General features: G+C 43.5%; 2 protein-coding genes across 4 annotated transcripts; one reads left to right on the top strand and one right to left on the bottom strand.

The window, feature by feature from the left end:
- Window positions 1-15: 15 nt before the first annotated feature.
- On the bottom strand, window positions 16-21968 carry dpf3 (double PHD fingers 3). 3 transcript variants are annotated; one of them, XM_035617769.2, is made up of 12 exons: window positions 21359-21968; window positions 13704-13864; window positions 11818-11925; window positions 9749-9882; window positions 8682-8777; window positions 8369-8441; window positions 7841-7882; window positions 6367-6504; window positions 6070-6198; window positions 2963-3075; window positions 2454-2535; window positions 16-2292 (listed from the first exon to the last, which is right to left on the bottom strand). In XM_035617769.2, the coding sequence occupies exons 1-12, from the start codon at window positions 21643-21645 to the stop codon at window positions 2225-2227; spliced, it is 1431 nt and encodes a 476-aa protein (XP_035473662.1). In that variant the 5' UTR covers window positions 21646-21968; the 3' UTR covers window positions 16-2224. The 3 variants fall into 3 exon arrangements, 2 of the variants coding, with proteins under 2 accessions (XP_035473662.1, XP_035473663.1); XM_035617770.2 differs by lacking the exon at window positions 7841-7882; XR_004786372.2 differs by lacking the exon at window positions 16-2292 and having other exon boundaries at window positions 2510-2535; window positions 6070-6193.
- A 21-nt stretch (window positions 21969-21989) lies between these two features.
- On the top strand, window positions 21990-27831 carry wdr21 (WD repeat domain 21). Its single transcript, XM_035617767.2, has 13 exons — window positions 21990-22440; window positions 22548-22693; window positions 22971-23128; window positions 23664-23746; window positions 24237-24342; window positions 24493-24636; window positions 24855-24904; window positions 25129-25208; window positions 25499-25591; window positions 25879-25976; window positions 26128-26304; window positions 26687-26801; window positions 27155-27831. The coding sequence occupies exons 1-13, from the start codon at window positions 22328-22330 to the stop codon at window positions 27418-27420; spliced, it is 1629 nt and encodes a 542-aa protein (XP_035473660.1). The 5' UTR covers window positions 21990-22327; the 3' UTR covers window positions 27421-27831.
- Window positions 27832-27871: the final 40 nt, after the last annotated feature.

The following is a 27871-nucleotide window of genomic DNA, read 5'->3' as shown; positions in this document are numbered from 1 at the left end:
TTGCGCAGAAACGGATTATGGAAAAGTTTTTTATTTCAAACACAAAACATAACATTTACTTTAACAAAAATACAACATAGGATTTGAATCACTGTAGGTGATGGCATCAAATAAGAATGACATTTTTAAAAGGAAGACACAAAAGGGGCATTACAACCGCCATGGAAAAGCACAATACAATAAACCCTTCTGTATGTTATTGACACTATATATCTATGCTAGCTCATGATTGTCGGTGGAAAAGCAAACTCAATAACACAAGTTCACGATAACAAAACACAAATGCAGAATTTGGTATCCTGTCTTGCACACCATGTGTAATTTAAGGATCTGTTTTCTTTTTATCCTTTGTATTTCTCCCTTTTCATGACTTGCCTTGATTTAGGGAGCATTAAGTTGGTGCCGCCGAACGTTTGCACATTACAAAAAAAAGCAGCGATAGAGTTTAATCGATTAATTCTTCACTTTTACATGACACCAGTTAAACACATCACTTACTCACATGGTAGAACAACAGCAGAATATCCAGAATGGATCCGTTTGAAACTGCATAACAAAGTGGTAAAAAAAACAATACTACATAAACTGCGCCAACTTCCAGATAGGACAAACCAGCTAATACTGCTTCCTCGGGATATGGATAGCCTGTTCAAAAGAGTAATGAGTAGAGACTTGATAAGACTTTGAGATTGCTTTTAGCAGTGAAAAGTGCTCTATAAATGAAATGTATTATTATTATTATTGTTATTATACGCACGTTGAACTTGATTCATTTACAGCAGCGGTTCCCAAACAGTGGGGTGGGGGCCCTCCGGAGGTGCACAAACTACCCAGGGGTATAATGTAGAATCCAAACGTAAAAAGGTGAAAAGCCCTTTTTTTTTTCCACAGCACATTATTTTGACCTGGTTCAGCCCCCGCGACCCTCCACGGACAAAAGATATGGATAACTGACGTGTGCTATGACAAAACGTCTGCTCGGAAAAATGCTCTCGCTTTTCATTTGAGCACCAGAAACTAATGAGAAATGTAAGAAAATGCTGTTCATGTTTATACTAATGTTTTTCATATTTCAACTTGCCCCAGTATTGTTCCCCAATGACAAAAGTGTTTGCTTGTGGTGGGCTGAAGGGCACCTGAGCTTTTTGTTGTCCGCAGGCTGCAGCATGACAGTAAAAGTCTGGGAACTGTTCATTTACAGTAATAATGATCTCCATGACGGTAACATTGGACCACTGTCAGCAATGCATATAAATAGACATTTAATTCTACTTAAAGACACGTTACATTTTGTGTAAAACTTTACAACGAGCACCATGGTATCCTAGTAACTCGGAAGATACAGAAAACAGACGTGGATTAAAAATGTCAACATGCTCCAAAAGGAATGAGCGTCAAGGCTGTTTCAAAGCCCCATTTCCTCTTAGCGTTGGATATAAATTTCACCGAGCTTGACAAATACTGTGAAAGACGGCATAAGCAACACTGAGTCTCTCCAGATAGAGGAATATGCAGGAATGTCACTGTAAAGTTTAAACAAAAGAGAGAGAGCTGGAAGGAGAAATGCAAACAAACATCAGTCAAACCCACTCCAGGTTCTCCCACTGTGGAGTCTCAGCAGCAAGTGAAACAGCTTCAGTTTAAAGTCAGAGAGAAATATCTTCTCAATCATTTTGCAATAAATTTAAACCAGGGGGAAAACATCCAGAGATTTCCCATGTTTGGTTTAAAATGAATATGTAGTCCACCGATCAGCCAAAACATTCAACAACAACAGGTAACTGGTTTTAATGTTGTGCCACAAAGTTCAAACCGTAGAGAAACGACTGAATGGCAGAACCGCTGTTTGCTGACTTATGGCCCGAGATCGCATGTTGATGGTGTTTGCATCTGGAGTCTTGCTGTGGCTAAATGAGAGGTAGAGGATTTCTGCGCCTCACACAGGAAACTGCCCTGAGCCTGCTAATGCACTGTGTGTGTGTGTGTGTGTGTGTGTGTGTGTGTGTGTGTGTGTGTGTGTGTGTGTGTGTGTGTGTGTGTGTGTGTGTGTGTGTGTGTGTGTGTGTGTGTGTGTGTGTGTGTGTGTGTGTGTGTGTGTGTGTGTGTGTGTGTGTGTGTGTGTGTGAATTAAAGCTTTTGCTAATGTGTGGGCATGTCAAAAAGTCACATGTGTACAAATATATATATATAGTGTATGTGTGTGTTGAGAAGAAGGTCCAGGACATTATGCTTCTCCATAGGCTGAGGCCTTGTCCTTTAACAGGTCCAGACACACGTGACAGCTCCAGCTCCCTGTAGAGAGAGAGAGAGAGAGAGGGGCTGAAATGGTTGTGCTTCTTGCTCTTTTCCATATGTGCATTTGTTTGTAGCTTGTCTCAAATCTACGGCTCATATATAGAAGTAGTCCACCGATGTATAACAAAAGCTGTGAGAATGGCTCTCAGCTGCTGTACCTTCTGGAGGCTGGGTCATTGGAGGCTTCAGGCAGTACATGTGGTATCCTCTGTCACAGTCATCACAGAACAGCAGCTGGTCCTACAAGGGCAGCACACAGTCAAAATCTTCAATACTGTATGGAATATGTACAGGGGGGACAGATTTGTGTTGCTCTGTAAATCAGTTATAACTCTGAAACGTATGTAGCTGACTTCTGGATTCATTATAGCAAATAATAAAAGTTTTTATTTAAAAAAAACAACAACGACAGATATATTATCAGTCAGTCACTGAGTTGAGGAAATGGAATGAAAAAGAAAAAACCTTTTCACATCAAATATACAATATCTGCCTGGCATAAATTCAGCATTGCATTGCCTATGACAGGCTGAACGCTGGTTGTGGAAAGGTCGCCGCATTCAAAACATGTCAAATTTGATTTAACACACAGCAAAATCAAAAGGAAATGAAAACATTTGAACACTGAGATTTCATCCAAGCCTTCCCCCGGCCACGGTATACTTACATCGTTCTCTGAGGTACCACAGAGACTGCAAGACTTGCACTCGATGCACTGCCACTGGTACGTCCTCACCGCCGTCATCATGTTGTCAGTGAACTGCAGGCATGTGGGGTGACCTGCGAAGGGACGGAGGGGAGCGACGAGAAAAGTTAAGAGGGAAGGAAAGAGATAGCCTGCGGTGTGTTTACAAAGCACTGTCAGTGGTGTTTTCCTGTCAAACAGTTCATAGACATGTGGCAGGAGCTCTGACTTGACTGACACATCTAAACACATTCACGTCATCCATAAAAAGCTTATTTTCATAATCTGCACCTGTATCTGTTTGCCCCAGTGCCGATTCCAGGCTTTCAGGGCTGGATTTTCTATGTGAATGAACATTAATAGATACAATTTCTACAAGAGGTCTGTGATTTGCTGCATTTTATTTCAAGGCAGGGATTGGTGTCTTTATCTTTTAAAGAAAATGATTTTGTTATTGGTAAAAAAAGAAAAGAAAATCCTGGATAAGACAAAAAGTACAGACAGAAAATATTAGTTCTCCCTTCATTCAGAAAACACTGTGTATTGTCAGCAGCAAGTATTAACTGTCTTTGATTCTGTATAATTGTCCATACAGCTGGATTCAATTTACTATCAAGTGGAATCATCAAAAAATACAAGTGATTATACTGCATGTCTGGCAAATCAAAACAGCGTGTGTGTGTGTGTGTGTGTGTGCGTGTGTGTGTGTGTGTGTGTGTGAGCTCAGCCAAATAGTGTTCTATCATCTTCCCGAAAAAATTAACACAAAGATATTTGATTTTGAGTATCCTCGTAATTTAGAGTTATTGTTGATGCCTTTTATAGCCTCCCCCGAGCCTCGCAGTACTGTCAGCATCTTATGATCACTGTTAGTTTGCACCGCCCTGGTATCAATGGGATATCAATGAGCCATGAATGAGTCACAATCAAGGATGAAATGATTTATATTTACACCGAGAAAGCAGCCAGAAACTCTGAATATTCCCCATCAGTCTCTGGGGGTGTGAATAAATGTGACCTAAGTAGAATTGAATGCAGGGTTGTTTGAGCTGCTCCAGAATTGACCTGGGTACAGTTGGCAAGAAATATATAAACAGATGAATTGATGGGCCTATAAAATTATATTGATAGCTCTTAGCTGGAGGCATTTGAGTAAGTATTTCCACTCAGTGTCTACTGACAAATGAAAGAATCTCGACCTTACAAGACAGAGAGAGGAGCAATGGAGTGCCGGTTTGGCCCTTACCTCTAGGCTACTTGTCCTCTTTAGCCCCTGGAGTGAATCAAGAGTCCACGTTCATCCCTCCTCCCCCCTGCCACATTAGTGGCCAGTCATGTTATTTACCCCCTTTTTCTCTGGTCTGCCATGCCTACTATTTTTACAGTAAGTCCAGAATTAACTAAGATTTAGTCTATGATCTTGATTATCTGATGCAAAGCAAAAGTCAAGTGTAAGGAGTTGAAAAATGGAAAATGTCCATATGGGCTTGGTAAAAAATGGGCTTTGTGCTAAAATACAAGAAGTCTGAATAATCCTGTGACACTTCAGGTAGAGGCGTCTTCAAGGTGAGCCACTATAGTCCAGTCTGTGCCTCCAGTCCTTTAGTGTTCCCTCAAAGAATCTAATCTAATCAGAAAATTACTTTTATTGCCAAAAGGTCCGACTAGTCAAGTTGTCCTGATATCAGCTGTCAGCCGTGGCATCGTCACTGTCTGATAACAAAATGTCTTGTAGCTCTGTTTCTTCGAAGCCATGAAATGTGGAGGCCTCGCTGTCTGACGCAGTGCCGAACAATTCTTCGAGAGCACTCGTCTTCCTCCCATCCTTCTTCACTCCTCCTCTTCCAGCTACCATGAAAACACCAGTGTCAGAGCAACACAGACAAGGCCACAAACTCTTCACTTGCTGAAATGAGTATCCTACTGTCGGTTGAGCTGATTCGAGAAACGTTTTGCTGCGATATCCAGCAGATGCAGCCTTGGTTTGACCAAGAACAATAAAAAGGAGGAACGAAACAAAGAAATGCAGCAAATTTTGCCAAAAGACAATGCATGGACACTGAGCGACCAAAGAGTAAGAGCCTTACGGATGGGCGAGGTTGACATGGAGAAGCATGCAGGGTGGAAGCAAGCAGCGGAGCCTATGATTCAATATTATTTCAACTGGAAAATTCCAAAGAGTTTCAGGAGTTTATTTTCTCAATCCTCACGGTCGACAAGGCTCATTGATAACCCACTGAAAAGACACTGTATGAACACACAAAGTTCAATTTATTGCACAACAAAAATGAATAGAGAAAACGACATTATCAACTGAAGACCGAGGCTGCTTTGAACAAAGACAACGTGAAACAACTATGAACTTTAACATTATCTAAAAGGCCTAGCTAGACTTTTATAATAATATTATAGTTATTAAGTGATTTGCTAAGGCCTTATTCACAGACTAACAGCTGTGAGAGGATGTCCCCGACACAAGGTGGTTTGATGTCAATACATTCTTAAATGAGTGAGCTATTGAGAAAGAGATTGGTTTTTTATTGTTTGTTTTTTTAACTCTCAGGTGTGAAATACTAAATGGCTGTCATTCTGTATATTGGCAGTGGTTTGACAATCCTATGTCTGAAACCAAAAAAGTTATTGACGATTGAAATGGGTCGTCCCTGACAACGCCTATAGTGCTCAGTGGGCAGACATTCAAAGCCTTGCGCTCTCCACTGCATCGTCATCTCTGGTGATTTTGATTTGATCAAATCTGTGAAACCTCTTCCTGACTGAGCTCTCCAACACGTCCCAAAACTGGGACAGATCGAGGCGTGAAAACTGACAAATGTCAAATATGAAAACACAGACATAGAAATACAGCCATGAGAGTGGTATCAGTTTTTCCATCTAACTTGGCAGGAGAACATGTTTGTGTACTTCACAACATATTGAACTATTACCTAAATAACAGCGTTACCCTCCTGCTGTACTATTGAAGTCACGTATCTCCGCTAATTTGGCTCACACTTGTGGTCTAATGGCGACATCTACAAAGAACTACAAGTATTACAAATAGAAAAGAGTTGTGGGGGTTGGGGACTCACCAGAGCGTCCACAGTCAGAGCAGGACACCAGCTCCTCTGCCTGGCCTGTCTTCTTGTTGGAGACCTGGTCTCCCAGGCAGAAGTCGCAGTAGTCGTTGGGGATGATGGAACCATCTGGGCCCTTCTGAGCTGTCGGCAACAACAGACACAGGCAAGGAGAAGGATACATGAGCTGACAGCGTGACGGAGACTGTTCTTATTCTTTTGAGTGTGTGTACATTGAACACAGGAAAGTAATTAAGGGATTTCAGAGCCAGCATTTACTGCAAGAAAAAAGAGCTCCATGTAGCATCTTACGTTTGTGGTTGTCTGAGCTACGTGGAGGAGATGGCGGCATCTCTGTTTCTTTCTCCTCCTCGCCCTCCTCTTCTGCCAGGTGAGTGTGGGTGTAGTGGTAGCTCAGGCCCGGCCTGTTCTTGTACCGCTTTCCACAGACTGAAGACAAAACGTTAAAAAGGTCCATTAGACACATGTAAAGCCTTGTGTGGAGCGAGTACAGTGCACTAAAGAGTCTGCTGTCAACCATGGCTAAGGAAAAACAGATTTCAATGCAGGATGTCGGCGGGAAAAAAATGCAGCTACTTCAATTCAATGTGAGTATTTGCACACTTGTAAATCCAGTATATAATTGAAATGTTCAGTTTCACTTGTCTGTCCCAATGTGTCCACCCAAAGCTGCTGCACAGTAAACCCCATTCAGGTACAGTAACAGGCTGAAAACTTGACTCTGTGGGGAAAAGTAGGGTGAACTGCTAATTGAATTTGTCGCAACGTATCTAAATATAAAATGTCACCCAGACAGAACACATCTGCCTTATTATTTATCATAATATATCACATTTATCATTTTTTGTGAGCATGGTGAGTGTTAGTAAGAACTTTAAATACCTAGAATATGTTAGAATTATAGCAACACTAAGTCAATTGAACGGGTAAGGACACAACCGGGTGTAGGCTACTAAAAGCATCAGCCTATGACTTTTGTAACTCACAGTAACTTATGTGGGTTAGTTTTTCTCGCTGTTTACACTGCTGATGTTACCGCTGGTTATAAGCAAGCATTAACGTTTGAGTTTAACTATATGGTGTTGTTACCGTACTGTGGCATCATCACTCGATATGTGAATACGATTCATTTAAGAAGAAAAGAGAAATCACTTTGTTTGCTAAAAACAAAACTGCACAGACTACGTATCTAGTCTAACATTGTACTAGATTTCGGAATAACTGAGGATTCTTCACAGTGAACACAGTTGAGCTGTAGCCATTGTAGAAGTTTCTCGTCATCAATGTAAATGATAGTATTGCCAGTTTGGCTACTTCTGCAGCCACCTCTGTCTCGACTCTAGTCAGATTTGACCAAATAACAAATACAAATATTAATATATTACAAAAATATGAATAACAATTTGAATTTGAAAATAAAACCGTAAAGTGTTAACACTTCTACAATGGCAGCGTCCGTGGATCACATCACAGCTACAGGGTGAACTAAGAAACATGCATCCCTCAGCGCGGCTAAAGCGTCATTTGGTGCATGCCTTGCGATGAGCAAGCATTAAGGCACACGGAGTAGCGTTAGTGTCATGCATTGCTCGCACCGCAGGACAGGACGCCTGCATTAGCACAAAGCATGTAAAAGAATTATTAATCTCCAAAGGATTAGCATTCAGTCAGCCCTTCCCACACCAAATACCCATGAGCAAAAAAGGCCAATCATAGAGAGTGCGCGGGGCCCCTAGAGAGACAAGATGGCGACAGGTTCAGATACCTTCTTCAGCCTTTTTTGAGTTATGCTTTTGTTTGTATCTATCTGGAACAGAGAAGACACAAAAGCAAACAATAAAGGAAAGACAGAACAAGACACAAAATGAGGGTGAGAGATTCATTTGGTCGCGGCTCAGTCAGCGCGGCTGTCTCTGTCCACATCCCCTCGGCAATCCATTCCTGGGGTATTTTGTCCAGGTACGAAAGTGGCATGCTAGTCAGCTCAGGATTTACAGCAAACTCTTTTTACATGCTGCAGAAGACTGCTCTCAGAAACAGAAAAGGGAGAGGGCTATCATTGGAAGGTGAGGGAAAATGATCTGTCCGATAGATGTCCCCCGTTTTCTAAACAATTTGGCGCAAGGCATGTGGAGAAAGGATTCCTGACGATACATCGCAAAGGAATTAAGTTACATGTGAGGAGAGCAGAACAGGGTTCCTCCGATTCCTTGAGCTTTAAGAGACACAAACCAATGACCAGAACACATGATGGCAAATGATGTATGAAGGATCACGCTTCCTTGTCTCTTACTGTCACAAACGTAAGGTTTGTCCTGGTCTTCAGTGTTAACAGGATCCGGCCTCCTGCGACTTGATCCTCTGTTCTGAAAGGAAACACGACAACCCTTTTAATATTGATATTTAATTCGCCGAGGTATGAGCATTCCAACATAAATTTGGGATGTTTGAACGCTGTAAGCACGCTGAAGTTATTTAGCTAGGAACACTGCTGAGCCTAAATACAGGCTTAGTCATAGTTAACTCTTGTCATTAAATGGATTTTGTTATTCTCTTTTACACAGCACACACGAATAACATGTGTGTTTTCTTTGTCTGACACTCACTTTGCCTCTGTTTCTGTTCTTTCTCTTTGGAGTATCCAGTTCAAATTCGTCATCATCATGGAAACCGTCCCCATTTTCGTCTGCCTCCAGTACCCGCTGCAGAGTGCGAATACACAAGAGAGGGTTAGGTATGGAGAGGTTAGAAAAGAGGTAAGGGTTCATCTTCTGACATTTCCACGGCTCTCCGTTGCAAAAGAACAACACTTTCCCTTCTGTTTTATTTGTTTGTAACTCATTTCACTGATGTTGAGGACGGGGCAGTCAAGTAGTAGAGAAGAAATTAAGGACGCAGTAGCACATAAACAAAGAAAATAAGTTACGTTTTGTAGAAACACTTGCCAACTGGCTGAGTTACTGTTGACGTCATACAACACTCCTCCTACATAAAGTTAAGGACCCATAGTGACTTTATTCAGTTGAAAACAACTGCTACTGTCAAATTTAATATCCATCGGATGGTGATTTCTTTTTCCCCCAGTGGCTAAATTTCTCCTTGGACAGAGAAGGGGCATGATGAGCACAAGCATACTGATGAATTTGCATTCTCACAAGAAGATTCAAGAGTCATCCAGGCTCCAGACATCGTCCGGTAAGCAGACGATACACACAGCTATACTCTAATCCCTTCAATTCAAATCACTTAAGTGAACTCTCCACCTTGTAAAACTGCTCAAGAACGGGGTGTTGGATAATGTCCTCCAACAAATGTTTACCCTCAAGAGCCCTGGGCTATTTTGGCCGGTTTGAATGCTTTTGATTTCAATATTTGCTATCTTTTCTTTCAACACAACATTGCCCTTATGACCAGACATTACATTTTTCGTGATGTAGAATATCAACGTATAGGACCCCAAAACACAGACAAATCAATTGATTTGATATAGTTTTGAAAGATTTATTTTCCCTAATGTTTGCACAGTACTGCATCTTATAACGCGGGTTTTGAAAGGCACTTAATGAATAAGCTATTAATATAAAACTATAGTACTATAGTTTGTATTAACTAAAACAGAACACTAAGCAGGCCTTAATGATGTCTCATTAACAACAAACATAGATCAAAATACCTGTATTTCCAGCAATGTCTCCTCTTCCTTATTGATGTTGTTTTTCTTCTCCAGCAAGCTGTCCCCCCTCAAGAGGGCCTCCAAGGCTGTGGCCTCCCCTGGGGGCACCTCACGCTTGGGGGCCAGCTCTGCTTCTGAGGAGGACATGGCAGAGGAGAATAAGACAAAACACATGAGATAAGTATATTTGATCGAGCATCCGTGTATGTGCATTCATATTTACCATTAACATGTATTAGCTTTCATTTTTCTTTCGTTTTCTGACCATAATAAAATGCCATAAATGTGGACATGGTGTTAGTGTTCCTTCTGTTTGGGTAATAATGGCAGTTTTAATAACAGTGACACAGCAGGCTGCCAGATTCAACATCTACTAGACAATAAATAAATAAGGCTCTGCAGGTAGTAATAAAGGCATAATGGAATGAAAAAAACACAGCTTGTAAGCCTAAATTATATCTCGCTCTCTCTTTCTATCTACTTGACTCTCTTTCTCTCCCTCTTTCATTTCCGTAGACGTGATCCTGCAGCCGCAGCGTCTCTTCAGCATGTCTTTGTCTTTGAAATCCAGAAATACCAGGATGAATACGGAATAAAAGGAGGGATGTGATAAGAAATGCAGAGAACAAGCCCTTTCCCTCCTCCTCCTCCTCCTCTCCCCTGTCATACACTATATGCCTCCTCCTTCACCTCTGCTCTCTGCTGACACCCTCCCTCCTCTTTTATTTGAAATCCCTCTTTCATTTGCCTTCCTCTCCCCCATTTTCTTTGCCCCTCTCATCATTTCCCCTTTACACCCCCCTCAAAAAGCATCTTCCACTCCAGCTCCACACACACACCATCATTGCTCAGGTCCCAAAAATGTGTGTAAACAGCGTCAGTGTCATCTTATACTAAGGAAAGCAAAATGGCCGGCCCCTGACTTGAGCAGTGACATGCAACAGTGAAAGCAGGGGATTTACAAAAACAAGGAATTAGGTTCCGATTTCAAACTCTTTCAAGGTAACCTTGTGACAGATCCCTGTATATCTTCGCGCACACACGAACAGACCAACCTCTCTGCTCAGGAAGCATTAAATAAACATAAAGCATTTGCAAGGGCCCAAGAGAGGAGCACTCACATTCCTCTGCGATAGATATCTGGGCCAAACTTCAGAACTGGATCTCAGAAAAACATAACTGTGGACTGCTGCGCCTCCACCCTCAGCTACATAAGGTTCCGTGCTCTCGCTAACTTCAGTATGTGTCACTAGTTTTCTCTTTCTTTATGTGCCTTTGGTTGCTGGTTGGGTGCAGCTCTGGACAGTTTCTTCTACGTTTTTTTCCCCCCTGGAAATGACACTCTCCTCTGCTTTAAGCTCCGGAGTATTATGTTGCGTCTGGAAGACAGCAAGCGGGAAACAATGGTGTGGCAGAGCAGAAACAAAGATCTGCCTATATGCCCTCACCAACCCCCCCATATCAGGTTCCTGGGGAAATCCTTTGCTAAAATCCCCCTATAACAACACATGTATGCACAAACGCAAACACACACACACACGGACACACACACGGACACACGGACACACCTCATAAGACTCACTTACATTCTAATGGCGCATGGATAAATGATTATAGAGGCCCTGTTAGGGTGCTTCTGTGCTGTAACAGAGAGCAAGACTCATGTGTAGGGGTGTTTGTGTGCTTGTGCATGCGCATGTGTGCGCGCCCGTGTGTGTGTGCGTGTGTGTCTACTGCCAGAGAACAGTGAGAGGAGGCATTGATTCAAGGGAGAGAATGAACCTGGAGACCTGGCGAGAGAGACGGGCTAACCAGAGCCAGATGGTCAGATAGTGAGCATTAATGCCACTCAACACGCAGAAAGCTCTGTGGAGCCATGCAAGAAAGCGGAGGGCAAAAACATAACATGTACGTGTAGTTACAAAAATGAGGTCAGTACTGCTGTGACTGTAGCTCTTCACTGTGTGTGCATGTCAATGTGCTGCTGTGTTGTGTGTGTGTGTGTGTGTGTGTGTGTGTGTGTGTGTGTGTGTGTGTGTGTGTGTGTGTGTGTGTATTGTTTGCCTTACCTAGTCGAAGCTCACACAGGCGGAGCTGGGGATCCAGGGGAGGGTGGAGTCGCCTCTTCTTTCTCCAGCATCGTGCTGGGTAGGTATACATCTGTCCCGCTGCCTGGCCTGAATGCGCACACACACACACACACGCGCACACAGAAATGTAGTATATGCACATACATGCAAACACACAAGAATAATTTGAACTACCACTGACAAACCTAAACCTGCACTGAGACTTCTCCACACACACATTTACAAAACCACACACACAAAAATACAAATACTGGACTCGCCCTGTTTTCCTGACCTTTTCTCTTGGTAATCTGGTCAGATTACATAAACTGTAGATTATCACACATGCAGTATCAGTGTACAAATGTGACTAAATGTTGAGAGGTTTGACTCCAATTGACCATTTGAACAATTGTCACTATTTCATATTGGTCTCTGCCCTTGTGTCTTATCATATGAACTTAGAAAAATATTGGGGGGAGAAAAAGGTTTTTTTTATGTGTGCATGAGCAAAAAGCGTGAAAAAGCAGGGGGGAGGGATAAACCCAGAATAAATGCATATAATGTTAGTTAGGTCTGCCACAAAGTATAGGGTGTGCCCTGAAGGGCTTTGCGTATGAGCCCGGCTATTTGTGTCCCGCTCTCAGCAGATTGTTGCCTTTGGCTGTACAGGCGACCCAGATGTGAAGGATGCATGCTGACAGCGTTTCTTAGGATAAATCCGCAATACTAACTCATAAAACTCATAACTCATAAAATATACAAAAGGGGAGTGATTTTCTTTATTTGTATACAAGGTGATCTATAAAGCCATCCTTTCTTTCATTAATATTTAGACATTTTTGCGCATCCTGTTTACCTCTGTTCCCAGTCTTTATGCTAAGCTAAGCTAACCAGCTGCTGGCTGTTGCCTTCTATTGTAAAGACAGACAAGAGTGTGGTGCGAATCTTCTTATTTAACTTCAGTCAGGATAGCTAATGAATGGATTCCACAACATGCAGAGTTATACCATTAAAGGCTCAGTGTGTATGACACAGGTCTGTGAATGTCTGTCTGTTAATTAACTAATTCTTAATTAAACAGACAGACAGTTTATTGGCAGAAACTGAATAGTGTCATTAGTGTATGTTCGCCTTGAAATGGAATAATTTAAAGTCCTGTTTGCCAGTCTCAGCTAAAATGGAATAATTGATGGTGTGGATGATGATTCAGGGAGACGGAAACCGTGGATGTCGTAAGCAGAAGTATTTATTATAAGAGCTCAATACTGAGGAGACTTCTGGTTCACTACACAGATCAACAGGTTCACAGTGTTCGCCGTCACAAGATAGTATGACCATCCCCAGTCTCTGTAGTGTATTTAGCTTTGAATAATGTCGTCATCTCCCCACGACAATGACACCTCGATTGAGACATCAGCTGCACAATGATTGTTTAGGCTTGCCATAAATGAGATGACCATGCTTGGTGCCTGAGAAGACTCATCTTAAGAGTTTCCTCAACACGACTAAAACTAAGAATTGTTGTATTGTTGCTGTTTTCAGACACGGACTCATGGACTGGAAATAAGGCCGGAAAAGTCCGGACAATTGGGTCCAGACATTTTCCTGAATACTGCCTTTCTCAAATGATGAATGCAGAAGGAGTTTGTCCCAGTCAGACGCAGTCACAACAACAGGAACATCTCCAGAGCATTCTGTAGCATCTGGGTGGAGAATGCAGGAGGCAGGACGTGGGCACAATAGGTTCATCTACATGCTTGGAAGGGGAGGGTGAGGAGAGTGGCTGCAAACACTTCACCGCTAAATGCCCCTAAATCCTACAGACTGAACCTTTAATAAAAGTGGGAGTGGAAAACCTTTGCAGCCCTCGCAGTGTTTCTCACCTGGCTGGCGGTGGCGCTTCTCCATCCAGATGTAGCAGTTGTTCTGTGCCACGCCGGTCTGCGAGTCCAGGAAGGGCATGCGCACACTGCGCTCGGCACAGAGTCGGGCATTGTAGCTGCGACAGTGTTCAATGGCCTCCCTGTAGAACTGGTCACCCAGCCTGAACACAGATCAGACAGAGAAACAGGGAAAGAGGGAAAAGAGCAGGTAATTAGACCTGAAGGAACACAGAGAGAAAAGAATCCCTTGTGGTTTGTTTAATCAGGATCAATCAATCCAAGCTATTTGCAGCATGCTGCTTTCCATTTCTGCTTTCTGTGCACTATATAATTTTTGCTGTAGACGTCCCATCATCTAAACGCCAGCATTTCTTTTGGACAGTTAATGACAATGACATGTGCTGGGCAGCAGAGACGTTATGGTCTGTTCAACCCTGGTTAACTTTGGATTAACAAAACAGACCCTGACTTCTGTCCACATTCTGACTCCACAGTTTGTTGTGTAAAGTCTGGATTCAGCGCGAACATCAGATGCAGCATCAAGATAGCTGAGCCGAAAAGGAACGACTACATGTGTGGGGCACAATAAGGGCTGTGAAGGCACACGCATACAGGAAACAATGATGAACCATGAGAGAAGGAGAACTGTTTTAAACGTCTTCATCCTGTCATGGAATCGAAGTCAACACAGCAGATGGGCTACACACAGGTGTACCCCCACACACACACACACACACACACACACACACACACACACACACACACACCAACCAGGATGTGAGCAATTAATAACCTTCAGTCTCAGTATAGATGCAAGGTTTCTACAGCTAAGATCATTAGAGAGAGGCAGAATAAACCAGGATTAACTGGCATTTCCCACAGAGAAAATATCCATCTTGAGTAGGTTATTCTTTATTCAAATACAGAAATCCGGAGGGGAAGACAGAGGAAAGATGAAGTTCAAATAAGATTTGATCTTGAGCCAGAAGGAGCACACGTGGCTCAGCTGCAGGAGCAGTGGACTGAAGTATAGGCAACCTTACTTGAGCACAGTTACTTTTATTAAATGAAATGAACATAGGAGAAAACTTCATGTCAGAATCCCTATTATTAAGCAAAGATAATTAGTGGCTGTGAGGTTGACACAAGTACCAAAAAGAAAGAAAGAAAGAGTGGCACTTTGATCGCTTGCTCTTGGGGATATACCCAAAACAGCGGCATCTTGCCTGTCTCTTTCTGACTGTCTGAGCAGAGATGGGTGCTCTGTGGATTCTCTACACAGATATGTAAAGAATGCCAAGCTGGACAAAGACCAGCACTCTAGTCACACTGAGTCTCACAAAGATGTGCAGTGTTTGGAAGTGGAGGGAGCGGAGGGTGGATGGAGGAGGAAAAGGACAGGGGGGAAGGGAGAAGGGCGAGAGGGCAGAGTGAACCAGGTGTTGCATGTGAAAGATTAGGGGGGAAATGGAGATATTTCTGGTGTGGATACAGGTCTGAAACAGGAGCTTTCAATGCATAAGAAAAGAGAAAGCAAATACAGGAATAAAAAGAGGCAATATGGAAACATTGGACTCGTGGAGTACAGATGAAGGCCTGTTTCACGCTTGTCAACAATGAATTACACCTTAACTTTGTCTGCTGCCACATCTGGACAAAGATCAGAGATGAGTGGGAGATTTATTGCTTGAGACGTGATGAGATGCGCTGAAGAAAAAGGGAATCACATGTCATTGTATTTCTTCTACTGGACAGAAACCTGATTTAATAGGACTGTACATCTACCTTGCAGAGCATATTAATAGGAGAGGCGTTAAATATGGTCAACAGTGGAACGGAGGTGGATTTGGACTGATTTCAGAGAGAGCCAGGCTAGCTATTTCCCCCTGATTCTAGTCTTTATGCTGGGATAAAATGATTGTCTCCAGCTTGATTACTGCGCAGACATGACATTGGTATCCACGTATCTCCACAACTAACTGTTTGCAAAATGCAAATAAGAATATTTCTGAGAATGCCCAACTGTATAAATTTAGTTTTTGAGAGGATTTGCAGATATATCAGGATTGGTAGAGAAATGGACACTAGAAGTCATTCAAATAATTGATGTATCTATTCAGATAAATTCATTACAGTAGTAGTATTACAGTAGTGATAATTTGCAGTTGCAGCAGCAGCACTGAAGTCAAAAGTAAAACCTAGTGGCTCTGTGTGCACAGTGCAACAGTGTATGTATAATGCCCGGGCTACAACACGTGGCTGTTGATGGCTGAGGATTTAGTCAGGAGACCTACAGAAGTGAGGAGTACAGCTGGTGTTTTTGACACTACATGTTTTTACAGTATGACAAACGAACAGTCACAGTGATTTAGTGATATCCAAATCTCCAGAAGAGACTGCGTGTCACATAACTTACATTCCCACAAGGTAAAGTGTTATTCCTGCTGTCACTCTTTGTTCGCTGAACTGAAGCTCTGTGTGTGTGTGTGTGTGTGTGTGTGTGTGTCTGTGTGTATTCATCCGTCTTTCCCTCTCCCTGTGTCATCCCATATTGCCTGTATGTTTCTGTCCCATTTCCAACAACAGAGCGCCTGTATGACATCCCCAGGCGGCTTCATAAACTCTTACATAAGCGACGGTTCGTGCCTGTTTGTTGGCCTGTTGCATATTTGTCTATGTGGTGTGTGCGTGTGTTTGGTTAAGAGAGAGTAAAAATTCACTGTGTGTGTGTGTGTGTGTGTGTGTGTGTGTGTGTTGTGTGTTGTGTGTTGTGTGTGTGTGTGTGTGTGTGTGTGTTTGTGCATACACCTCCATGTGTATATGTACAAGGCCATCTGTCTATGGTTTGCATGTCCTGAGCCATCCCACCCAAACCCCCCCACCCCACCCCATTCTGAACCCGATTCAACCATTAGAGACAGTAATGTGCTCCTGTTAGTACCCATTAGTCAACTGTAGGGCTGATTGTAGTGATTTAACTTATGTAAGTTTTGTTTTGCATGTCGCGGAACACATTCCTCTTGGTCGACAGCTTCCTGGATACTGATGGAATCTGCAGTTTGTGTGTGTGTGTGTGTATTTGCACCAATGTGATTGTCTCAATTGCTCCCATACTAGCAAAAAGAGAGACTTTGTAGTTTGATGGTCACTCTTGTTTAAGCAATGCTGGGCCATTTCATCAGCTAATGCTAATTGTTTACAGGTCAATGTTTCTAGGTAAAAGCTCATGGAGATGGAGAGGAGAGGAGACAAGAGCAGGAGCCTCTCTGCATTTCAACCCCCCCTTTGTTTTCTGTTTGAACATCAAAAGCTTCTACCCTCATCCAGGTGCCCATGAATGATTCATTTGGCAGATGCTTTTAACCAAAGAGACTTACAACTGCGGGACAACACTAAGCTTCAGTACAGTATGAGACCTTGAAGTAAGTAACAAGTGCTAAATCTGTTCAATAGGACAAAGTGTGGGATATCAGGTAAGGGAGTGCACTAAAATTGCTATTAGGGTGTTAAATGAGGAGGTACTTTCGGTACAGATGTGTCTTCGAGTGGTTCTTCAAGATAGAGAGGGACGGTCCTGCCCTGATTGGGGAACCAGAATGAGAACAATCTGGACTGTAATCGCAGGGATGGAAATGCCAGACGACATTCTTTGGAGGCACGGGTGGCCCTGAAGGACCATAACACTGTATGATCAAGTTTCAGTAGATGGGTGCAGACCCAGAAGGTGTGTTGAATTTGATTCAGGGTCTAATGGGTAGCCAGTGAAGGTTGATGAGCAGCAGAGTGACATGTGGCCTTTTAGGCTGATTGAATACCAGATGTTCAATGGCACTTTTTAACATCTGTAAAGGTTTCACTTCACATGAAAGGAGACTCACCAGAAGGGTATTGCAAGGAGTCAGACAAGTGATAACTATGCCCTGTACCAAGGATCTGCTCATAGGTTTATCCCAGAATTCATTGCCCGCCGTTGACGCACTTTGGAACCGTGGGTCCATGTAGCTCTGTTGCTAGGTGACAGCAGTAAGGGCAGAGCATGCTGGTGACGGAAAAGAGGAAATCCCTAATCCATGTGAATATGTCAAGAGACATAGCAGAGTTTTGAGACTATAGGTTCATCTGGCGAGAAAGACAGGTATAGTGGAGAGTCAACTTAATAGTAGTGGTACGAGAAGCCATCCAAGTGGATACCTGGGCCTAAAGAAGTGGTGTATATTGCAAAGAGGAGGGGCCCTAGCACCGAGCCTTGGGGGCACCTCTGTGGGGAGGGGGTGGGTTAAGGCTGTCTGTCCACACCATGACACATTGAAGGAATGTCCAGTAAGATAGAATTCAAATCTAGAACATGCTTTGCCTGAGATGCCCATATTGGTGAGAATCAATAGCAGTACGCTGTGATTCACTGTATCAAAGGATTCTGATAGGTGCAGCAAGATAAGAATGGAAGGCTGAACCGCAGCTCTGGCCGTCTTTTGAGCTCCTGTGCCAGATGTACCAGGTACCCACTCAAACTGACGTGTATTACTTTACACAGACACATCTTTGTAATAAAGCTAGCAGATCTGCCCACCAGGACATTTTAGACACGGCCAATAGAGTCAGGCAACAGATGGGTTTTTATCACAAACTGGGCACAAGGTAGTGAGAGGAGATGAAGTCCAGTTTGGGCTAGGAATTAGTAAGAGGCCTAGATAGTGCAGGGTACAGGGCGACAGCATATGGGCAATGATAAGCAACTTTGTGACATTTAGTAGGCAAAACACTGGGTAAATCACAAGAGGAGGGAGACACAGGGGAAGAGGAGGGGCCAAGGAGGCAGAGGGGGAGGGAAGAGGAGGGGTCTGTTCTGTCCCGGGGCACACGTGTTCCCTTTCAAACCCTGTCACACTCATTTTCTCTCCAACGAGCGGATGTGTGTAGGCCTGTGCACAAGCGCACTCTCACACACGCGCACACGCTTGTCCATGTGCAAACACACACACAAAGAGAATAAAAGGGAAAGGTGCAGGGTGCAGTCAGAGAGGGGGGAAAGGGGAGAGGTAGAGCAAGCAGCTACAGAGGAAAGGGTGTTACAGAGGGGAAACCCTGATTCAGATGCTGCTGTTGTTTTACTGTGGGGGTGGGTGGAGGGGGCAGAGACACTGAGGCGGGTGAGGTGTAGGATTGGGAGCTGGAGACGTGGGCTGAACGATAACTAATTTCAACTAAGCATGGAGTAACCGGAGGAAATAGGAGAAGATGTGTGTCCAAAGCACAAGATTACTAATGCAGATTTGAAGAATAACATAGAGTCACAGTTAACCTCTCACACATACAAAAAAAAACTTGACGGAAGAAACGTGTCTGCATGCTTTCTACAAAAAACACATTCCCGGACATTTAATTCCCCATGCCTGGAAACCATTCCCGAACATTCCCATTCCCTCAGATAGACAAAGGCCAGGGTTCGCCCTGTGCTGAGGGTGTAGTATAAATGTATGCAGTAAATTCACCCAGTCAGGCACCCCCACCCCACCCCACACAGACACACACCCCAACCTCCATCACTCACTCACGCTCCCTCTCACGCAAATTGGGGGAGGGGCGCACGGTTGCACAACCGCCCATGCATGTAACAAATATACACAATAAAACACACAGTCCCCAACACACTGACTATCCTCCCATGTCTATCAAGTATCAGACCCATCATCATTTCAATCCTTTTGGAAACACAGTCAAACCATGGGTTTGGCTCACTGTGAATCCAAACCTATTGGTCGAGGAACAAGCTAAAAGGACACATAATATGTACATAAAAATATACATCTCTGCATATGAATTTTGCTGCTCACTTGAATACTTCTCACGTCAGCTCTTCATTAAGTCCCATCCCACACGAGTCTCCTACATTTAATCAAGTGAGCAATAATGAGAGTTTAAATAAATCAAGTAAATATGCAAGGTTAAACATGACTGAATGAGTCTAGAGAGCCAGATATATTTACTGCCAGCTGCTGATGGTTGCAATACATCTTTCAGAGCTGAGCACTGGCAGGAGAAGAGGGCTAGATCACTACCATGTCCTTATTGAGTGCACATGATTTACCGGCCACATCCTGAGGACAGATGACAAGTACGCCCCATTGTTTCAACCAGACAGTGAACTCACACTACTGCGCTGCTTGGAAAGTAGACCACTACATAATTTCCCATGGTAGTAACTCATACGTTACTTGATATTGCCTTGTACACTCCAACACGATCATTTCACATAGTTTTGGATGGATTTTCTCATATTATTGTAACATGAGCTTATGTGTGTATGTCTGTTTTGGAGGGTGAAGTCACACATGCACACACTGTTTTCCCTTTTCTGCAGATATTGGATGAGATGGGAGGGGGAAGTCCTGCCATATATGAATGGCAGATGGGGCCCCCTCCCTCTCTCCCCCTGGCCCTGCATCATCAGACTGTCTTTCTTTACCTCTCTGTCAACAGATGGACCCGCAGGAAAATACTGGGACACTCCTAATCTGCTGCTACATGCAGACACACAAAAACAAACACACATATACCTAGAGTCTCTCCAGCCTAATCTGGTTTGGTAGAACACTGCAGCTTAATAAATATTTTCATGACCTCCAACAATCAGCTGGACAATATTTCCAAAAGAGGTGGTGGATAATGACACATTCTTACTAAACTGCCCAGCATATGCCTCAATCACCCACAACCTTTACTTCTTTGTAAAAAAAAAAAAGGAAAAAAGGAAAAAGTCCAAATCATCTGTAGATTCAACATGATCAGAGGTAAACATCTGCTGTCAGCCAGCAAGGAGCTAGACATGCATTTGGTAAAGAAACTGAGCTCAAAGTTACAAATACATCTATACTCATGAATTACTTTCATAGCCCATTAATAAAGTCGAATGTAATAAGTTTTTAAAAAATATATTTTACCATTTTTGCATATGAAAGATATAATATGGATGCAGGCAGCTCTGTGGAAGATGCTCCTACAAACCCTCAACTGTTAGTGCGCTCCCCATCAAGATGCAGCGCCGTGACAATGCATCAGTTTTAAACAACTCACGGGAAACTTAACGCCCCTTAAATCGGTCTTACATCGCACGGTTCCTGTACACGCGTGAAAGGAGGTCAGCGCCGTGTAATAATCTGCTGTGCTTTGTGTACATCTGTTTGACAGCACGAGCCGCGCGGTGCGTTTAGCCCCCCCCAAATGAGCGCTTTTTGGGGCAGTAATTGCATGAAATTATCGATGCAAATTCGCCCCGTCTCGCGCAGACAAAGAGCCCCGCATGCAAACTTTGAGTCAACCGTGTCCATACAGCAGAACGTGGACAATGGCAACTTTTCTGTCCAAGTGGAGCCAAGTCCACGAGAGTGCATGCGTTTTACGCGCGGGTCGGAGCTGAGTGCATGCTTTTACACGAGCATTTACACGACACGGTGTACAAGTAACGGTACCTGCCCATAATCCATACACACACACACACACGCGCGCGCGCGCGCTCGCAGACACGGCTAAAAGTGTTGGTTTTCTGCGATTCTGAATTGCACGCGCGTGTAACCCTATATTGTTCTAATGTGCAACCACCAATCAGTTGCAGTGCAGTCACTACAAGAAATGTGAAGAAAAAAAAAACTACTTACGATTTTAGAGGATTATGAATGACAGTCGCCATTTTCCTGCAGGACTGTATCGTAATATTCCAAATCTCGGTATAGTTTGGGACCCCTGTGAAAAAACACGCAAACAGCCAATGCAGTCCTGGGGACTGTGCTCCCTGCCAATACGACACCAGCATCAAGACACTGGGCGGGGCTTCTGAGGAATCTGTCAAAACCAATGTCCACCGTCCTCCGATTATAATACTCTCGTGAATTACACTTGATTTAGCCGATTTGAAGGCACAAACATCGTACACGATAAGCTGCATCGGGGTGTTATTTCTCTCTAGTTGTGGTTGAGTTTGGTAGATTTGACTGCAGTTTTAACAATAATTAAACCAGTTTTTAATAAGGCCATTCATTTTGATTACTCCTAAATCAGGAGTCGCCAAAATGAAAAGCATCCAGAATCCAGAGAGCTGGTGCTTTATTGTATTTTGTGGGGCCCATTGTTCGTCAAGAGAATATGAAACAAAAATAATGTTCATGTTATTATTCCGATGCGTGTCTGATACGCTCACTGGGAAAAAACAACCAATGACGGCACGCTACGTCAGCCAGTAGTGTTAGCCATAGGCCAATGGGTGAGACTCGGAGGCGGGACAACATGGCTGGATTTCCATGTAGCAGTTAGCTGCTGAGGTGCTAAAACTGTAACGTTACTCCAGTTTCAGAAATAAATAAAGAGTGTTAGCCTTTAACGTGAGGCGCATCGATTGACTTATTGAAACCCTCTCCACATGTATTCCTTTTAAAGGTTTTGAGCTCAACGTGTCGCCAGGGAAGTGTAGCTACAATTAGATCAAGAGTGCTAATGCTAAGAACTTGCTAACTTGTGCTAACGCGTAAACACGCCGCCTCCGCCGAGCTCCAGACACCCACACCCGGGGAAGCGAATGAGAGACAGCGTGGCGAGAGGACCCTTCTGCTTCTAGGGCTCGAACGGCCGAGATGAAGAAGTGGACCTGGCGAGAAGGACAGCGACCGCACCGGCGACAGGGGGCTGGTCACCGCCGCGGCTGGCACAGAGACAACCGGCATTCATCAACACAGGACGAACAGTGGTGTGATGATCTTAGTGTTGACGCGTCGGGGGTGAAGGATGCGATGCCCGTGTTAGTGACAGGGTACGTGGCGCCAGTGATTCACGATTCCTCCTCTCACTTCCCAGGTATGGACACAGTGACGCTGGGCCTTCACACAGAGCATCGCAGAGGGGGTGTGACAACCAGTCTGCCTCTTCTTCTTCTTCTTCTTCCTCATCTCCCTCATCCTCATCCTCCTCCTCGTCCTCCAAGGCCAGCAGTGCTGCCCCAGGTCAGTGCACCTTGCACCAGCCCTCTCCCTTATAAAAAAGGAGACTATTTCATATACATGTATTAAATAAGTGTATTCGCGTTAGTAGGCGGTCAGAGTATCCACCACAAAAGCTGCTTCATGTGGACTCTCGTGAGCACTGGCGACACAACCACACGTGAAGGCACCGCTGGCAAACGCTGGCCACAGCAAACACACTTGTATTTGAACTTAGATATAAATGGTCAAGAGCGATCTGGGGGGAAAGAAGAGACGTGCATGATTGTTTTCTCTCCAGAGCTGCCTGGCTTCTACTTCGACCCGGAGAAGAACCGCTACTTCCGTCTGTTGCCGGGACATAACAACTGCAACCCGCTGACCAGGGAGCAGTTGCAAGAGAAAGAAAGGGAGAAACAGAGAAACAAGATGCTGGCGGAGGATGAAAAGCCCAGAAAAGTGAGTCTGCTGTGGGGGAGACATAATCGCCATCTCTCTGTTCGCTTTCTCTAACACATGAAACATAGTTTTTCTTAGCACGAGTGTTACATTCAAGAGGAGAAATTTATGTAAAAACTGAAATGCCCAAATTGTAATTTTCATTAAAATAAATGGCTCTCAGATGAGGCCAATTAAACTATGTAGTCTTCTAGAGTGAGCTGAGTCATTCTGGCCACCACGGGGAAACTGCTGGACTGCCGGTCGATCATTCCCTTGGTTACTGATTTTAAATCACTGAGGAGACAGCTCTGTTCTGTGAAAGGCATCACAAAAGAGTTAAATGTCGATTCTAGTAAAAAAAAGTAAGGATATCCTGTCTTCTGTTATTTTTTGAGAAGAAGCAAATGTTTCATCTTGTAAAATTACTACAGACAGGTCATGACATGTTTTACTTTGTGCTCCATGAGCTGGGAATGAGCCATGTCCTAAAAATGTGTGGGTCTGTATGTTTTTTCATCCCTATGATCTTATCCAGATAATCTTTTCTTTGTAGAAAGCACCAAGAACAGGACTGAACACGTCACTGCTCCTGCAGAAAAGACACCTCGGCCTGTTACCTGAGAATTCCTACTGCAGGTATTGTATCACATGGCCGTTTGCTTGTGCACACAAGGACATGGAGCTGGTTCCCTTGTATCCCATACGTTTCAGTGCCCACAGCTGTGATGCATTACGGAAAAGCAACCCCAGTGAAACAAAGACTAACTTCAATGCTAATCACTTCTGTATGTGTAGAGCGAGGTTTCTTTTCGAAGCATTGCCGGCCACTAATTATGATACTAATCCTTTTTGACGTGGGTTTCAAAAGGGTCATAGGAAACAATACCGTGCTAAATCATAATCAAAATGTTTTGCTGCCTGACAGTTTGAACTATATGAATTAATTTCACTTAGATTCGCAACAGCGACCTAAATCATTTATATTCAGCCTATGGGCAAACATTTCTCTAAATGGATGTTTTCACTTTTTCAGATAGTTGAAAGGAAGTGAGTCAGTTATTCTGGGTCTGTGGATTGTCTGCTGACAGTGGTAGCCTGAGTTAATGTGGTTACTGTGTGTCTCCAGGTTGATCCACGAGGTGAAGGTCAGTGGAATGAGACGCCACAAAGTGGAGATCCAGAGCTCTGACAGCAACAGCAACCCCAATACTGACAACTTCAGACTCATAGTGGTGAGAGCGCACGCACAGACACACAACCCCCTCCCTCCAATTCGTAACTTCAAACATAGACAAATGTTGTTGTTGTTTTCTTAATGTACTTGCCACTGCCCCAGGATTTGCTTTTGCTCAATCCTCCCTTGTGTTCCTCGTTTCGCTCAGGGAGACTCGGCGTGTGAGCGAGTGTTCACGGTCAACGATGTCTCTCACGGAGGCTGCAAGTACGGCATCATGAACTTCAGCAGCAGCAGCCGTGGCTCTCTGTCTGTGGAGATGTGTGACAACCTCTACTTCACCAATCGCAAGGTGAAATATAATTCACTACAGATGAACCTGCGTTGTTCCCACATAGGTGTTATGTTATTTGTTTTAGACATTTAGAAATATATACATAAACCCAGTAAATTGCCACAGATGCTTTGAAGGCTTTAAGTACCGTAGATGTATATGTAGAAAAAGTATTGCCAGTTTCTATTAAGGAAATTATTTTAAAATGTGTGTTTGCTCTTGCTAATGTGTTTCAGGTGAATTCGATCTGCTGGGCCTCGGTGAACTACCCAGACTCCCACGTCTTGTATCCATCTTCAGCTTTAGTAAAGCAGTCAGTCCATGTGTCCTAAAACTCAATTGCTGCTTTGGTTTCAAAAGAGAGGATCTGTATTTGATGCAACACAATGTTCTCTTTTCTGTCAAGTACCTTGCTTGGAATAAATTCGACATTGTCACACAGCAGTTTGATGTCACACATGTATCTTCTCAGTAATTGGTTCTATTTCCCTTGACTGAGCCGACTGTCAGGCTGTGTCTGGTTGGAATGGCAGACACTCCCGGCTGTGTCAGTCTGCTTCCTGCTTCCCTCTTCAGCAACTCCAACCCAGGTTAGATTCCACAGAATTTTCTCAGGTGTATCACTTTTATTATTTTTAAACTTTCTAACTAGCCCACTAAGTGATGTTAGGGCAGATTGCAGGAACTTTGCAACGATTTGGTTTAAGTCTGCGACTCCTCACTGAGTTCCCAATCAGCTGTATCAGTAATGTAGTCATAAGCTTGCAGACCGGAGGTGATCAGAACAGTTATATTTCATGTTGGTGCTGTTTGGTTTAGCCCACATTAACATTTCTCCTCTTTACTTCTTCCCCCCCCCCCTCTCTCTCTCTCTCCTCAGACCAGCCCGGGATGCTCTGTAGCTTTAAGATATCCTCAGCCTGGTCTTGTGCTTGGTGTCTCAACCCACAGTTTGACAAGACCTTCAGCACTGGTCAGTTATATTACCATCTGTCTTTCTACTCATAATCAAAAATAATAATTACAATCAGTCAGAGTCTCAGGAATCTGTGGAGGATATTGGCTGCGGCTTTCGGGTGTTAAACAGAGTTTAACTATTTAAAAAAAAAGAATATGTTGGTAATTCTCAAAAGGCTACATGCACTGGAGACCTAACCTAATCGTGACAAATATTGTAAATGATTCAAATAAGAAGACAGCTACACAAATTTTCAAAGTTCTAAATCTAAAATAATCATGTGTTCTCGCACGTGTTGGCAGGCCTGTCTCGTAGGGTGATCATAAAAGATGCAGAGACGGGACGGACACAGACGTACAGCGCTGGCAGCGATGTCCTGGCCCAGCAGTTTGCCCTGAGGGTGAGTCATTTGTTACTTCAAACTGATGCAAGTATGTTTGACTCACTGGAAATCTGTTTTTTCGTGTAGATTTATCTTTGATATAATTAGAACGACACCAAGCAGAAGGGGAATACCAAAGGGAAAAAAAGACATTCCTTTTTTACTTCAGGTCCCCGTGCTGTTTAACGGTTGTCGATCGGGGGAGATCTTCAGCATCGACCTGCGGCAGCGCGGCCGCAGGGATCAAAGCTGGAAGGCTAGCCGCTTCCACCAGGAATCAGCCATCACATCCGTCCGTGTCCTGCAGGACGAGAATTACCTGCTGGCTGCCGACATGCTGGGCCAGGTCAGGGTTAAAAAACTGTTTTATATACACTTTGATTCCTACTATAAACCCTAGGTTCTACATAACGTAGGTCACTTCATGGCCAAGAAGGATGTTGATAACATGTACCAACTTGGTGTTTATGATGATACACAGCACTGTTTATGTTCTGTATTTAAAACTATAATCAAAGTTAAAATTTTGGTAAAGGATGACAGACAGTAATCATTCCCCAAATCAGCTGTTTTGTCTTTGCATTTAAGCCAAAGCAATACTTTACAGCCTTTCTCCCGTAAAGAAGTTAGAATGAGAAAATAGCTTGAATTTACTCTTCAGAATAAAATATAAACATGTAAACCCACATGGATTCTATTATTGCTTTGTTTTCTTCATTTATGTGCAGATCAAGCTGTGGGATGTGCGGGTGACGAAACCAGTGCAGGAGTATAAAGGGCACCATAATGAGCATGCCTACCTTCCTATTCATGTCAATGAACCCGAGGGCCTTTTGTTGGCAGGTAAGAGACGAAAAAACATCATCTGTCAATGTATCCACCGCTGAGGCTACATCCACATTACTATGTTTTAGTTTTAAAATGCAACACTGCTGCTACGTTTACGTCTGCCGTCCACACTACTTTGTAGTTTTTTGAGTGCTAAAAACTGAGAAATTTGGAAATGCTGCTTGCCTCGTTTCAGTTTGAAAACTCCAGGGCTGCTTTGTAGTGTTGACGGGCAAAAATGGGGACGTTTGGAAACAATGACGTAGTGGCCTCCATTCGCTTCAATGGTTCTTCTCTGGTGTGACTCGTCATCGGTCCTAGAAAACTTTCAAAACTTTTGCCGTTTGATTTGTGCGCTCTCTCCACAGTGGGTCAGGATTGCTACACAAGGTTATGGAGCCTAAAGGACGGCCACCTACTGCGGACCATCCCATCACCCCACCCCACTGCAAACGACCTGATCCCAAGCGTGGTCTTCTCCTCGCAGCTGGGTGGCTGCAGGGGGCTCCCCGGCCTGCTCATGGCCGTCAAACACGACCTGTACTACTTCCCGTACAACACCGACTACCAGGAGGGAGGAGAGCAGCATGCCAAATTTTATGAAAACATTGAAAATGCTTCCTCTCACAGGTGATTTCTTAAAAAAAAAAATTTTAAAACATGGACATCCAGTTAATTTTTTGCCAAATGCTGTATTCATATACAAAAATCTATACTTGGGAAACTGAAAGGCGTGTACAGTATGCAGTGCATTGCCACAAGGTTATACTGACCCTTTTGTTTTGGCAGATGACCTCAGAAAAGTTTGTCTCAGGGGAATGTTATCTTTCAGTCTTGTTTGTGCCAAAAGGAAGTAGAAGAGCACACGATTACTGCCGTTCTGGTAACCTCTTTCAAAGAAGTGTACTTACTTAAGACATGACTGTAATTTGGATGTTTCTGATCTGAATTTGAAAAAAATTATACCGTGTTCATACTTTATATTGACACAACTTTTTCAAATTGTCGTCAAAAAATAAACAACACTGTACATTGTTAAACACAATATTGTGTTTTTTTGTCCTGCAAATGACACACGGACTCAC

Source organism: Scophthalmus maximus, chromosome 18, assembly GCF_022379125.1.
Source record: "Scophthalmus maximus strain ysfricsl-2021 chromosome 18, ASM2237912v1, whole genome shotgun sequence".
NCBI lineage: Eukaryota > Metazoa > Chordata > Actinopteri > Pleuronectiformes > Scophthalmidae > Scophthalmus > Scophthalmus maximus.
This window is presented reverse-complemented; position numbering and strand designations above follow the sequence as displayed.